This window comes from Heteronotia binoei, chromosome 2 (genome assembly GCF_032191835.1).
Source record: "Heteronotia binoei isolate CCM8104 ecotype False Entrance Well chromosome 2, APGP_CSIRO_Hbin_v1, whole genome shotgun sequence".
Classification (NCBI taxonomy): domain Eukaryota; kingdom Metazoa; phylum Chordata; class Lepidosauria; order Squamata; family Gekkonidae; genus Heteronotia; species Heteronotia binoei.
Window position 1 is genome coordinate 22,262,181 of NC_083224.1, and position 14,942 is coordinate 22,277,122.

The following is a 14,942-nucleotide window of genomic DNA, read 5'->3' on the forward strand; positions in this document are numbered from 1 at the left end:
TCATTTAGCCATTATGGGGTTTGTTTTCATTCTAAGAGACCTGACCTGGAAGGATAATCTGGCCCAAGCCAATCCTGTGTTAATTGGTGTGCCTGATAAAGTTGGGTGGTTTTATTTTAACAATGTTGTGGTTGGCGTGCACCAGGTGTGAGGTTGTACAGATGGGTTTCCACCTCACACCTGCCTCCACCTGGCTAACTGCCTGGCTTCTGGCTTGTATGTTTGTTGCAGCAGTTGCCGCCCTGTTTTATGTAACCTTAATGTAGACTGTATGTAGCCTTTTAACTGTTTGTTATTTTATTCTACCTCCCAAAGTTATTTCCCTTCCTTCTATAGTAGTAAGATAAAGAGCTTCCATTGAAAATAACAATCTGTCCCCTTCGTGCATTTTTTTATCCCAACACAAACTACCCCCCATATACTTCTAAAATTCTGTCTGTGTTTGCGACAACATATGTCCGTGAACAGCTCTATTCTGGAATGTGTCCATCTATCAAAAGGGCACTCTCAATGTATACATACGCACCTAAGCAGCATACTCATGATTGCTACAGCACAGACACTGACTCCAGATTTTGAGGAAATTATCAAAGTTATCAATTATCAAAGACTGCTAAATAAAGGGAATACTGTGGGGCTGTTAATTCTTTAATATGTTTATAATCAGAGTAGAAAATAACATTAATTGGGTTTGCCTTTGTACTTTCTAAAATTTGTATCTCTGGTACCTGAGGTTACATTGTATGGCACACATGGCCCAACCCAACAAAGTGGCGTTAATTCAGATCCTCATAACAAATAAGTCTGATATCCCTAGGCTAAGAAGTTACATGGCTTTTCCTTGTGTGGGTTCTTAGATGCTGCTGACTCAATCTCTTTTGTATTCAAAAGATTTTTGCCATCTGTGGATTCCTTCACGCTGTTCAAGATGGGCACTTTGAATGAATCTCTTCTCACAGTGTGAGAATTCAAAAGGCTTCTCCCCTTTGTGGGTTCTTTGATGCTTTTCAAAACTGTTACTGTAAATGAATCCCTTTCAAAACTCTGAGCATTCAAAAGGCTTCTCCTCTATGTGGATTCTTAGATGTTTTTGAAGAGTGCTTCTCTTAATCACTTCCCACACTCTGAGAGCATTCAAGACACCTCCCCTGTGTGGGTTTATAGATGACTTTGAAGACTGCTACTGTGACTGAATCTCTCCCCACATTTATATCATTCAAAAGGCTTCTCCCCTGTGTGGGTTCTTAGATGCTGTTGAAGAGTGCTAGTGTGACTGAATCTCTTTCCACACTCTAAGCATTTAAAAGGCTTCTCCCCTGTGTGGATTCCTAGATGTTGTACAAGACTGCAACTGTCCCTGAATCTCTTCCCACACTCTGAGCATTCAAAAGGCTTCTCCCCTGTGTGGGTTCTTAGATGCTGTTGAAGAGTGCTACTGTGACTGAATCTCTTTCCACACTCTAAGCATTTAAAAGGCTTCTCCCCTGTGTGGATTCCTAGATGTTGTACAAGACTGCAACTATGACTGAATCTCTTCCCACACTCTGAGCATTCAAAAGGCTTCTCCCCTGTGTGGGTTCTTTGATGCTGTTGAAGATGGCCATTGTGACTGAATCTCTTTCCACACACTGAGCATTCAAAAGGTTTCTCCCCTGTGTGAGTTCTCTGATGCTGTTGAAGATTGCTACTCTGACTGAATTTCTTCCCACACTCTGAGCATTCAAAAGGCTTCTCCCCTGTGTGGGCTCTGTGATGTTTTTGAAGATCACCACTCTGACTGAATCGTTTACCACACTCTGAGCATTCAAAAGGCTTCTCCCCTGTGTGGATTCTTAGATGTCTTTGAAGATGGCCACTCTGACTGAATCTCTTACCACACACTAAGCATTCAAAAGGCTTCTCTCCTGTGTGGGTTCTTAGATGTTTTTGAAGATCACCACTCTGACTGAATCTCTTCCCACATTCTGAGCATTCAAAAGGTTTCTCTCCTGTGTGGATTCTTTGATGTTCCTCAAGAGTGCTACTGTGACTGAATCTCTTTCCACACTCTGAGCATTCAAAAGGCTTCTCCACGGTGTGGGTTCTTAGATGTTTTTGAAGATCGCCACTCTGACTGAATCTCTTCCCACACTCTGAGCATTCAAAAGGCTTCTCCCCTGCGTGGATTCTTTGATGTTCCTCAAGAGTGCTACTGTGACTGAATCGCTTCTCACTCTCTGAGCATTCAAAAGGCTTCTCCCCTGCGTGGATTCTTTGATGTTCCTCAAGAGTGCTACTATGATTGAATCTCTTCCCACACTCTGAGCTTTCAAAAGGCTTCTCCCCTGTGCAGATTATTTGATGTTCCTCAAGAGTGCTACTATGATTGAATCTCTTCCCATACTCTGAGCATTCAAAAGGCTTCTCCCCTGTGTGGATTCTTTGATATTCTTCAAGAGTGCTACTGTGACTGAATCTCATTCCACATTCTGAGCATTCAAAAGGCTTCTCCCCTGTGTGGATTCTTTGATGTTCCTCAAGAGTGCTACTGTGACTGAATCTCTTCCAACACTCTGAGCATTCAAAAGGCTTCTCCCCTGCGTGGATTCTTTGATGTTCCTCAAGAGTGCTACTGTGACTGAATCTCATTCCACACTCTGAGCATTCAAAAGGCTTCTCCGCTGTGCGGATTCTTAGATGACTTTGGTTACTCGGAATGAATCTCTTCCCAGACTCTGAGTATTCAAAAGGTTTCCCAGCTGTGTGGATCCTTTGGTGAACAAGGCGCTGGGATTTGTATTTGAAGTACTTCCCACACTGAAAGCATTTATATGCCTTCATTATGTGGTGCTCTGGAAAATGAATGTTACACTTTTTCCCACCGAAATACATAATTACACTCTCAGAACAAATAAAGGGCTTCTCTCCAGAATGAATTCTTTGGTGTTGAAGGTGGTCCGATTTCTCTGAGAAATTCTTGCAACAGCCTGAGCCACTATAAAATTTCTCTCCTGTATGTGTCCTTAGATGTCTAAGGAACTCTGTTTTGCATATCATAACTTTTCCACACTTCTGACATTGATAGTTCTTATTTCCAATGTGTACTTGGACATGGACATTATATTGGGTTAGATTTGAGAAGTTCATTCCACACTCCAAGCACTTGTATGTTTCCTCCAACATGTGAATTGCTTCTTGGAAATCCCCCTCTCGGCAAGGAATGGATTTATTCTTCTCCTTCCCCCTATGGCTGACTTTCTGCCTCTTCAGCCTGCCTTGAATCTTGACCTCATCTGGTGATAGATGATACAGTTCCTTATCCTCCTCATTTCTCTGATCATGCCCTGCTGGAATAAAGAGAAAGAGAGTGACCCTGTTATAATCCACGCAAGGAGGTCTGATTTGCACCTGAAGTTCCATCCACCTTCCAAATAGTTCAGTGGCTTCAAAGTATATTAATTCTCCTGCATCATATAGTTGGTTTGGACTCCACTTATACAGCTCCCCAGTGCCCACCTGTCTGGTTTCTTTGATGTAAAGAAAGGGCTCTTTTCCAACTGAAGCTTTTTCTGGCACTTATTTATTTGTTTATGATGATTGCAGATTTATACTCCGCCCTTCTCTCTGAATCAAAGACTCAGAGCAGCTTACAATCTCCTATATCTTCTCCCCCCCCCCCCAACAGAAACCCTGTGAGGTGGGTGGGGCTGAGAGGGCTCTCACAGCAGCTGCCCTTTCAAGGACAACGCCTGCAAGAGCTATGGCTGACCCAAGGCCATTCCAGCAGGTGCAAGTGGAGGAGTGGGGAATCAAACCCGGTTCTCCCAGATAAGAGTCCGCACATTTAACCACTACACCAAACTGACTCTTAACAACTACACCAAACTGGAGAATTAGTAGGCTTATATTCTGCCCTTTCCTGTAAACAAGCTCAGGGCAGATCACAACATACAATAATAACAATTTAAAAACCTATTGTTCAAAGTTAAAACACTACATTAAGATTAAACAAGTAAAAACAATAAAACAGTAAATAGAGTGCACCACAAGTGGGAAGGGCACACCATACAAGGTAAACAATTACAGGTCCAGACTAAATTATGGTAGTAGTAGCAGGATAGCACTGCGGTAGGCACAATGTCACCACAAGGGAGACCTACTGATGGAATAGCAGCTGGAATAGGACACCTGCTGCCTCAGCCATAAGCCTGGCGGAATAGCTCGGTCTTGCTTGCCTTACGAAATGGCAGTAGCTCAGGTTGGGTCTGGATCTCCATGAGCTGATTCTACCAAGTAGGGGCCAGGGCTGAAAAAGGGCTTTTCCAGTCCTGGCCCTGGTTGAGGCACACCAACCAATTATGCTGTTTCTCCCCTAAGGGAATTAGTGTCTGCAAAATGACATTCGTTCTCTGATTGCAAACACCACACTTTCGTGTTCCTTTTCCTTGCAGTGCATTCTCTGGTTCACATGGAGGTCTTTTTTCCTTCTTTTGTTGACTGACCTTTCTTCATGGACTGGAGTTTCAGGGAGGTCCCCTCCTTGGCAAGGAACGTGCCTTTCCTTTCTCTTACCTACATGACTTCCCTCCTGCCTTTGTGGTCCTCGGAGAAACCTGGGCATCGGAGCATGCCGATGAGACAGGTATACCTCGCTTTTCTCTTGCTGTGTGTGTGTTTTGCCATGGCAGATGCTTTCCTGCCTCAAGTGGGTGGGTGGGACAGCCTTTGGGAAGGAGTTGTCTGCTTACCTCTGGGGAAAAGGAGAGGTTGCTGCAGTGCTTTCCCTATCCTGGTGCGGCTCAACAGACAGTGCTTCAACTGAGAACTTGTCTCTCTACTCACTGGGTCAGCGGGAATATCATCAATAGCATATGATTTTACCCTCTTGGGGAGAGTGAGAACTGATTCCCGTCTCCACAAATGAGGTTGCTGTGTCGTTTGGCTCGAGCCAGTTTCCCTTGGGTGGCAATGTTAACTGATGCAGGCCTCCGCTGCAAGGTAGAACAGCTCCCAAGAAAGCACTTAGACCCATCTCCACCTACTGGCAAGGCCTAAAGGCATCCACGCAAACATTGTAGGAAAGGGTTGATGTGCCTTTGGCCTCATCTAGCATGAATGTTCTTATCTAACCCCCCCCCCCCTTCCCTGGAATCTCCAGTATTTAAGGATAGTGCAATCACTCAACAGACATAACTGAGCTAAGACCCAGATGAGCTTCTGAGCCTCCAGATTCCAGGCCCCAGAAGGCCTCTCTTCCTCCTTACTCAGCAGGCTTGGGGATTCTACCAGACCCAACAGTTGTTTAGAAGTGAAGGAGAAAGGTCCCATGCAATGCTCCCTCTAAGCTGCAGAGTCTTGTGAGCAAAAATTCTACTTTGTGAACTCCTGGCATTAAACTTGTGAGCTGCTGCATAAATCATCCTTCCTGAGCTAAGAAAAAATTGTGTGAGCTAGAGACTAAAATTCTGTGAGCTAGCTCATGCTAACTCAGAGGGAGCACTGGTCCCATGGGGATTCCTTGTCCATTCCCTTGACATAACTGAAATGGATACCCACTTGCAGTCAGTTCACTTGGGAAGGAAATAGTCTCTTGAGGTCTTCCGGAGACACTTTGCAGCCATTCTTCCGATGCGAGGCCTTTGTCTGTCTCCACTACAGTGTCTCTTACATTCCTGGCTTCTTTAGTGGAGAGAGAGGGAGAGAGAAAGTGATCATTCTTATATGGGGAAGGAAAGAAATCCCAGTAAGAGGAACATTTCTTCTGGAAGGGCGGAACCATGGGGACAAATCAAAGCCCCAAACCCTAACCACGCTATAGGAGAATAGATTTTTTTTCCAGATTACAGTCAGAGTGCATTGACAAAATCCTGTCTGGGGAAGGGAATTTGCAAAGGCTGACAACTGGGAAATTGGGATCTGGCTCCTTCGAGAATCTTTCTGAAACCCTCCTAGCCCCGCCTTGGCCTCATGTCAAGACATCCTCTCCGGCTTGGGTGATGGCCACAAACCTGGCCTAAGTTGCCGCTGGAGAAGTGGGGTGGCTTGTAACATTCAACCTGGGATGATGAACATCCCTTTCACGGCCACCCCAACTGCTCAAAGCACTCACTGGCAGCTAAGTCACTGGGCAGTCACTCAAACATATACCGGTGTTCAATATTTTGATTAATGCATCATTCAAGATACAGCTACGTGCACCTTTCACACCTATGAAAGACCCTTACCCAGAAAAGCCACGCTCTCATAGTTCTCCAGCATGACATCCCTGTAGAGAGCTTTTTGGCCTGGATCCAGCAGGGCCCACTCCATCATGGTGAAATACACGGCCACCTCCTCAAAAGAAAATGGAGACTGAAAGAAAAAGCAGATTCCCTCATTAGATATCATGGCAGGAAGAGACTCTCAACAGGGGTAGTTTGTGGTGCAGGACACAGAGCTCAGCATTTATAAAGGCAATGTGCTTCAGAGGCTCTCTTCCTCAGACAGCAGGAGCACACACATCCCTGAGTGGAAGGGAGGGCCCTGACTATCCCCCGTTCATTCCCCCCCATGCACACCTGGACCAGAGGTCGAGCAGCTGTTCCCACTTCTCTGCAAAGAAGTGGGCTCCATAACGTCTCTTCACTGCCTGCAAGGGAGACAAAATGGGAAAGAAGAATTTTAGCCTCCAATTCCTATTTTCTTTGCTTGTCTCAATCTTGCTCATACATCCCCATTCCCAAGATTCTGAAACCTGGTCTTCTTTACACTCAAGGAAATTTGTATAACTTCTAATAAACCGTGGGAGAGGTAGAAGAGAAGCTCCAGTTATCCATGAGCCTTGGGGGGTTATAAACACTGCCTACATATATCAGACTTCTGTGAGACTTCAAATGGGCCCTGTGGAGCTCAAATGGTTGCAACATCCCTGCTAGGTCAGACCAAAAGCCCGGGCATGACATTCTTCCACCCGCTGGACCTTCTTACCCATCCAGGAGCCCACACTGGCAGGAGAAAAAGAGGCAACTGGAAGTTATGTGGCATGACATATCGCCAGCATATCCAGCCCCAAAGTCATGTGATCTTAACACATCAGCTGACGCTCAAGGAATTCTAGGGTACTACCAATGTATTGAATGTGTTTCCACAGCATCGGCTGATGTTCTGACTTCACATTCAGGTACACGGCCTGACAAAATGACACCCTATCCACCCTCAAGCCCCTGCTCCACCCTTAAACCTCAGAGGAGCACTAGGCCATGGCCGGGCATCCCTAATCCAGCATCCTCTTTCTGACTGTGGGCCCCTGTTTTGAAGCAGAGACACAGAGACACTCTGTTTTGAAGCAGAGACACAGAACCCAAATTGCAGAGGGGGGGAGTGCTTATAAAGTACTGTGAAGTCACAGCTGACTTACAGCGACTCCAGTTATTCTAGGTAAGAGACATTCGGAGGCAGTGTGCCTCTGCATAGCAACCCTGAATTTCTTTGGTGGTCTCCCAATCCAAAAACTAACCAGAGCTGACCATTTTTAGCTTCTGAGATCTGAGGACATTGGGCTAGTCTGAGCAATCTAGGTCAGGAGAACATGGAAGTTCCATTGATTCCCCTGGCCAGTAAACTCACCCAGATTTGTCTTCCTTTTCTTTTTAAAAGCCACTTCAAGTCTTTCTAACAGAAGAAAGCTGTGATCAGTGTTCCTTCTAATCTGAGTTAGTGTGAGCTAGCTCACAGATTTTTAGCCTCCAGCTCACAAATTTTTGTTTTAGTTCAGGAAGGATGGCCCCAGAGCACACTAATTTATGCAGTAGCTCACAACTTTAATGCCAGTAGCTCACAAAGCAGAATTTTTGCTCACAAGACTCTGCAGCTTAGAGGGAACATTGGCTGAGATACATATATTTCAATGTAAATAAAGAATGAAATTACTCTCCATGAAACTATATACTCCACCTCAAAGTGGAGTCGCTATCACAACATCGTGTGGCACTATTTCCCATAACTCCATGCTACATACTCTGCAGAAATATTTCCTTTTCTCCTGTCCTGAACCTCCTGCTCAACAACTTCATTACATGCACATATCCCCTCTGGGCAGGAGGCCCCCTTACCATTTGACAAGGCATCCTGGGCATGGACCTCAGAGAACTTTGCTTCCTCTTTCATGGATCCTCCCCACGTCTGAAACAACAGCAAGGGAGAGGGGTAAGAGAAGGAATGGAACAGGCTGAAGAGATGGATCCTGACCCTCTCCCAGATTCCTCATCCCTGACTTCACCACCAGGGCGGCTACAACCATAAGGGCAGGAACCAGGATTGGGTTTCCTTCCCAGCTTAGTGAATTATCTAGAAGTAGAAATATCTAAGAAAAGATGGGAACAATACGTTGAAACGTTATAAAAAAAAGAGATGAAAGGAAGACAGATTCCTTTCAAGAAAAATGAAGGGTTTTAGAAAGTAAAGCTGCACTGAGGACAACAGGGGGAAACAAATCCCCAGAAGTAGGTGGGATATCGGTAGAAGTATCCTAAGTCACAGTAAAGGAGTCCAGCAACAACTTAACAAGAACGTTCCATCCCAGTGCTATAAGACCTGCTGGACAACAGGCCATCCATGTCTGTGAGGCAGAATTTGCCATTTAGTACCTATTGTTCTCTGTAATTTTAGATTTTATATATTTTAAATTGTTTTTTTTTATTGTTGATTGTTTTTATAGAATCACAGAGTTGGAAGGGACCTCCAGGGTCATCTAGTCCAACCCCCTGCACAATGCAGGAAACCCACAAATACCTACCCCAAATTCACAGGATCCTCATCGCTGTCAGATGGCCATCTAGCCTTTGTGATGTAACCCACCCTGAGCCTGTTCTACAGGAAGGGCGGGCTAAAAATTGAATAACAAATAAATACAATAAAAACATGTTAACTAAGATGGAAACAAAACAGTGGCCTACAGACTGGAAACGTTCACTTTACATTCCAGTTCCAAAAAAATGGAGATGTCAAGGTCCGTAGCAACTATTGGACCATTTTATTAATTCCTCATGCAAGCCAAGTGATGCTCCAGGACTGTTATCATATATCGAAAGAGAAATGCCCGAAGGTCCAGGTGGATTCACAAAAGGAAGAGGCACTTGAGATCATATTGCTAATTTATGTTGCTTAATGGAGAACAGAAGAGAATTTCAGAAGGAAAAAAGCTAGTGATTCACAGCTTACATCAAAGCTTTTGACTGTAGTGATGATAAAAAGCTATGGCTGGATTTGAAAAGAAAAGGGGAGGTCATAAAATCTGACAGTTTTGATGCACATCCTGCATTCTCTGGGAAAGAGGCCACTGTTTGGACAGAGAAACAGAATGGTTTCCAATTGGCAAGGATGCCAGACTATGATGCATTTTATCATCCTGTCTCTTCAGCCTATAAGCAGAACATACCATTAGGAAAGGTGGATTAGATTTAGATGACGGACTGAAAACTGGAGGAAGGAATATAAAAAGTCTGAGATATGCAGACGACACCACCTCACTGGCAGAAAGTAGTGAAGACTTGAAATCATTACTCATGAAGGTTAAAGCAAAAAGTGCTAAAGGAAGATGACAGCCGCAGATCAGGAAGACAAAAGTTATGACTGGTGTGGAATTACAGAAATTTAAGGCTGATGATGAAGAAACAGAAATCATTCAAGATTTTCTGTTCCTCGTGCCCATTTATCAACCAAAAGGGAGACTGAAAACAAGAAACCAGGAGACTGAGACTGGGAAGGGTAGCCATGAGCAGCCCTGCTACTGGGCAAATCCAGTTGGCTCAAGGCAGTTTACAGCCATATTCACAAAACTGGCTTTTCACCTCAGCTACTTTTATCTTATGGACAAGCTAAAGGGCTAATTAAACACAGAATTGAGGATATAGAGCGACAGTCTGACATCTCTTGTGCATCAAAACTCGGGGTGTTGTTAAATATCTAAAGCACTATTAAGCCGGCATCATATCTGACCTCAGTGGAAAGATTAAATTTTAGAAGGACATTTGCTCTGGCTAGATGTTCTGCCCTTCCATCTGCAGTTATGCAAGGCAGGTACAATAAAACCCCCTACTCAGAAAGGCTGTGCTCATGCCCTTTAAGCGAGGTTGAATCTGTAGAGCATATGTTTTTCAGTTGCCCATACTATAGCAAGGCTCGTTTTAGAATTATTACTCCATTAGTCAATAGGATACCTGGTTATATTAATACAAACAAAGCAAGACTTCATTGGATCTTATCAGATAAGAATCCAGAGATTACACATTCAGTTGCTGAGTTTTGTGCATTAATTCTTAGACTGCGGGAATTGCATGTTAAAAGTTCTTAAACATAGATCTCTATTTTTGTATGCTATGTCTGTTTTTACTTTTTCATATTATGTTTACACTGTATTCTGGTCCTGAGACTGTAATAAACTATGATATAATACAGGGCAAATTAGGCATTTGCCTAGGGTGCCGGCCTTCTGGGGGTACCAAATTGGGCATGCCAGATGTGACTTGGAGCGGTACTGCCCAGTGGCTGCCTCTCAGAGTCCCCCCACTGTGCCTCACTGCAGTGGCAGAGTTTCTCCATGGTTTTGCACCCCTGAGGTGCAAAAGTGAGGAGAAGATCTCCCCCCCCACCGCCTCTCAGGAGACTCATGAGGTGCGTGGGCGGTGGGGGCTTCTCCCTGCTTTTGCACCCATGGGGTGCAAACACAGAGAGAGGATCCCCCCCCCAGCCTCTTGGGAGCCTTTGAGAGGCAGCGACCACTGGGCAATCCCTTCTCTGGGATCAATGTGGCCCCCTCCATTCTATTGCATGGGCCTATAGGATGGAATGGAGTCCATTCTGTCCTAAGGGCCCATAAGGTAGAATGGAGGGATTAGGTTGCCTCCGTGGCACAACCCCAGAGAAGGGGTTTAAAATTTAAACCCCTTTCTCTAGTGCTGCGCCACAGCAGTGGCCCAATCCCTTCATTCTGTCCTGTGGGCCCACAGGATAGATTGGAGAGATCTGGCCACAGCTACCCCAGAGAAGGAGGGGGGGGGGGGCACAAGTAGTTAGCCTTGCCTAGGATGCCAAAGGGTCTGGGGCTGGCCCTCACCATGAGGGAGCTAGAAAAGATTCTTAAGTGTAAGGATGTGTCCCTGGTGACCAAGATCAAGCTAATTTGTGCCTTGGTATTCTCCATGTGCGTGAGAGAAAGCTGGCAATGAAGAAAGCTGACAGGAATACTGTTGATTTTCTGTGCTGATGGACAGGTTACAGTTTCTACGGATACTTAAGACTGCCAAAAATATGAATAAGTGGCTTTTAGATCAATTCAAGCCTCAGCTCAGCCTGGAAGCTAAAACAACTCAAATGAGGCTATCGTATTTTGATGACATTCCAAGAAGACAAGAGTCACTGGGAAAGACAAATGATGCTAAGAAAAGTGGAAAGTAACAGGAAAAGAGGAAGACCAAACACATAATGGATTGACTCAGTCAAAGAAGCCACAGCCCTCAGTCTGCAAGACCTGAGCAGGACTGTTAACGAGAGGATGTTCCTAGGGTTGCCCTAAGTCAGAAGCGACTGGATGGCAGTTAAAACCCACACAGAAATAGCTCGCAAGAAGACTTAAGATAAGCTCATTGCTTTAAGGGAGCAACTGAAGGCCCCTCACCTGCTGTGCCAGCCTCTTCTCCTCTGTCTGACTCAGGAGGAAACCTTCAGCCAGGGCCACTGCCTGGGAACTGGTCTCGGGCCCGCATCCTCTCACCCAGCCCTGTACTTCCTGGGGCAGGATGGCCAGAAACTGCTCCAGGATCACCAGGTCAACAATCTCCTTCTTGGTATGCCTCTCGGGCTCCAGCCAGTGGTTGCAAAGTCCATGGAGCTGGCTGCAAACCTTTCGGGGCCCATCAGTCTCATCGTAGCAGAACTGCCGGAAGCGCTGGCTACGTACATCTGCGGTCACAGCGTCTTGAACCAAGATCTCCGGCACAGCTCTTTCCCAAAATTCAGCCTCACTCCCTGCTTGGATAGGATGGGGATATTTCTTTGATATTTCACCAGGGCTTTCTGAGTCCTTCTCTTCCATCTCCTTCCCCTTTCTCTTGCGTTGCCTCTGACTCTGGAAAGACACTCTCCTTCACTTGGCTGTAAAAAGGGTAAGGGAAAGATATCAATAAGGCAAGACGAAAACAAAAGAGAACGGAGTTACATCTCTGACCCTAGTGAAGACTTTAAAAAGGTAAAGGTAGTCCCCTGTGCAAGCACCAGCTGTTTCTGACTTTGGGATGGCATCGCATCACGTTTTCATGGCAGGCTTTTAACGGGGTGGTTTGCCATTGCCTTCCCCAGTCATCTACACTTTCCCCCAGCAAGCTGGGGATTCATTTTACTGACCTCGGCAGGCCGAGTCAACCTTGAGCCGGCTACCTGAACCCAGCTTCCACCAGGATCGAACTCAGGTCGTGAGCAAAGAGCTCAGACTGCAGTACTGCAGCTTTACCACTCTGCGCCACGGGGCTCCAAACCTTAAGGATTAGTGCGAGCGTCCTTGTTGTAGTTTGCAGATCTGGATTGATAGTGCTGTGCTATGCTACATATCAAGCTTTTAAAGATACTTTTGTTTGGTCCTTTGGGGCGCAGAGTGGTAAAGTAGCAGTACTGCAGTACTGTGGTCTGAACTCTCTGCTCATGACCTGAGTTCAATTCCGGCGGAAGCTGGATTCAGGTAGCCGGCCCAAGGTTGACTCAGCCTTCCATCCTTCCAAGGTCGGTAAAATGAGTCCCCAGCTTGCTGGGAGAAAGCGTAGATGACTGGGGAAGGCAATGGCAAACCACCCCATAAAAACGTTGTGAAAGCAACGTCACCCCAGAGTCGGAAACGACTGGTGCTTGCATACGGGACCTTTCCTTTCCTTTTCCTTAGGGGACAAAACCACTACTATTTGCATTTTTAAAAATCTATTGTGGATGTTATCAGCATGGCTTCCGATTTCTGGGGATCAGTCTGTCTAGTGTGCACTTCTCACATGGGTCAACTGGAGCCCTGGACAAAGCAACTGGTGAGGGCTTAATCATTGCAGAAGGCTTCTTAATAGACTGGAAGGGTTGGGCAATAGCAGAGGGGAGTCAAGCCTTTCCAAATTAGGGCACAGGGGCTGCGGGGTGAATACCATACGATTAGCAAATCTTTCCCGGAGAGACTTCATCCACCCTCCAGCAGGGCAGGATGCAGGGATGGGGCTGGCTTGGGGAGCTCCCCCCGCCTCACCTCCTCGCTGTTTGGCGGGTCCCAATCCCCCAGAGGCCGCACGGGAAAGAGCCGCCTTGCAAGCCCTGCAGACCCCCCCCCCCCCGCTCCCCCGGCAGGCACCTCCAGACGCCACCCTCCCCCCGGGCTATGAATGGGAAACCCCTGCAGAGAACAACATCCTTGCTTGCAAAGGATGTACTTACTGGAAAGGGAACCTGTCCGGCTGCCGGGCTCTTCCGGCTTCGACCTGTCTGAAGCCCCGCCTCCTTCTTTTTCTGTCTCCACCCTCCCCTCTCGGCCTCTCTAGCCAGCAGCGCGGCTCTTTTAACCCTTTCACGGCTGCAGAGCTCTCTAAAAAGCTCCCCGCCCTCCCCGTAAAGCACCCCTGGACTGGGCTTCATTCAGCCCATGGCACAAGTAGGGGTTCAAACCTGGGTTTTCCCAATCCCAGTCCAACATTCTAACCACTTCATCACATTAGCTCTCTAGGGAGTCGGTGCACCACTGGGGGGGGGGGGGGGTGTTGTTGAACAAAGCAGGAGTCAAGTGGCACCTTTAAGACCAACCAAGTTTTGTTGAGAACGTAAGCTTTCGTGTGCTCTCTAAGCACTCTTCATCAGACGAGGGGATCGGGTATTGTGGGCTGAAATACATGCAGTTTGTTGTTTAAGAGTGCAAACTGGCTGTGGTCACATGATGAAACAGTGTGGCTTGGCCATTTTGGGGATGTTGTGTTGCTGTTTCAAAAGCACCCCTGGGGGTTGTTGCTGCCCCAAATCCCTTCTGTGGGGCTGAAGCTCCCCTGAGTTGTGGGAATCATGTCTGCATTCACATCTGGTGCAGGGCTGATGGATCAGAGGACGCAGTGCGCGACTCACAACGTCATCTGGCGAAGGGAGCGCTGACTCTCAAAAGCTTCTACTCGGAAAATCCTGATGTTCACCAAGGAGTTTCTGGGCATAAACTAGTCAGGTCCATAATTCTGGTTCTACGGCTGTGTTTGAGCCATAGCAAATCGCATACATTTAAGGGAAGGCACACAATCAGAAGAGCGCTCTATGAAGGTCCGTGTGGTCAGATGGTCACAGCGTCATATCAAGTTAGAAGGGGCCATAAAGGCCGTCTTGTCCAACCCCCTGCTCAGGCTTCCGATCACCCTTGTTGCTCTCTTCTCTACCTGCTCCATTCTGTCCACATCCTTCTAGAAGTGAGACCTCCAGGGCTGCACACAGGACTCCAGGTGTGGCCTGACAGATGCAGTGTACAGAGGGACTGTTATGCCTCTGCTGATACACTCTAAGACTGCATTAGATTTTTTTGATGCTGCATCACACTGACTGCTCATATTTTGCTTACAGTCCACCTGTACCCCAAGGTCTTGTTCACACACACTGCTATTCAGAAGTATATCCCCCATCCAGTGTGCATGCTTCACATTTTTGTTACCTAGATGTAGATCAGGCAATGTGATTGAGAATTTTTTTGGTTTTTTGCTTCTTCTGCTCAGAGACCAGAACTGCCACCTGACCTGCGCTCTTAGGTTAGATTCACACACATCTGGCATAACTTTAGATATGTTTGCCAGATTAGTCTATACCTCTCTCTCTCTCTCTCTCTCTCTCAGCTTGGCTTCGCGAACGAAGATTTAAGAAGGGTGCAATAGTCCACGTCTGCTGCAGGCTCGCTGGTGGCTGACAAGACCAATGCGGGACAGGCAGGTCCGGCCACA

At 46.5% G+C, this 14,942-nt stretch overlaps 1 protein-coding gene across 2 annotated transcripts; it reads right to left on the minus strand.

Moving 5' to 3' along the window:
* Positions 1 to 635: 635 nt before the first annotated feature.
* LOC132566021 (zinc finger protein 420-like) lies at positions 636 to 13,466 on the minus strand. 2 transcript variants are annotated; one of them, XM_060230671.1, is made up of 7 exons: positions 13,417 to 13,466; positions 11,633 to 12,108; positions 8,070 to 8,139; positions 6,537 to 6,607; positions 6,204 to 6,330; positions 5,536 to 5,658; positions 636 to 3,323 (listed from the first exon to the last, which is right to left on the minus strand). In XM_060230671.1, the coding sequence occupies exons 2-7, from the start codon at positions 12,047 to 12,049 to the stop codon at positions 1,213 to 1,215; spliced, it is 2,919 nt and encodes a 972-aa protein (XP_060086654.1). In that variant the 5' UTR covers positions 12,050 to 12,108; positions 13,417 to 13,466; the 3' UTR covers positions 636 to 1,212. The 2 variants fall into 2 exon arrangements, with proteins under 2 accessions (XP_060086654.1, XP_060086653.1); XM_060230670.1 differs by having other exon boundaries at positions 636 to 3,326.
* Between the last annotated feature and the right edge of the window lie 1,476 nt (positions 13,467 to 14,942).

Excerpts from the sequence above, each read along its gene's own strand:
- LOC132566021 (XM_060230670.1), bottom strand. The coding sequence starts at position 12,049 with ATGGAAGAGAAGGACTCAGAAAGCCCTGGTGAAATATCAAAGAAATAT. Across the intron at positions 8,140-11,632 it reads AGAAGAGGCTGGCACAGCAG|ACGTGGGGAGGATCCATGAA; the intron begins GTGAGGGGCCTT and ends CTGTTGTTTCAG. Across the intron at positions 3,327-5,535 it reads CCCAAGTGAACTGACTGCAA|CAGGGCATGATCAGAGAAAT; the intron begins GTGGGTATCCAT and ends TCTTTATTCCAG.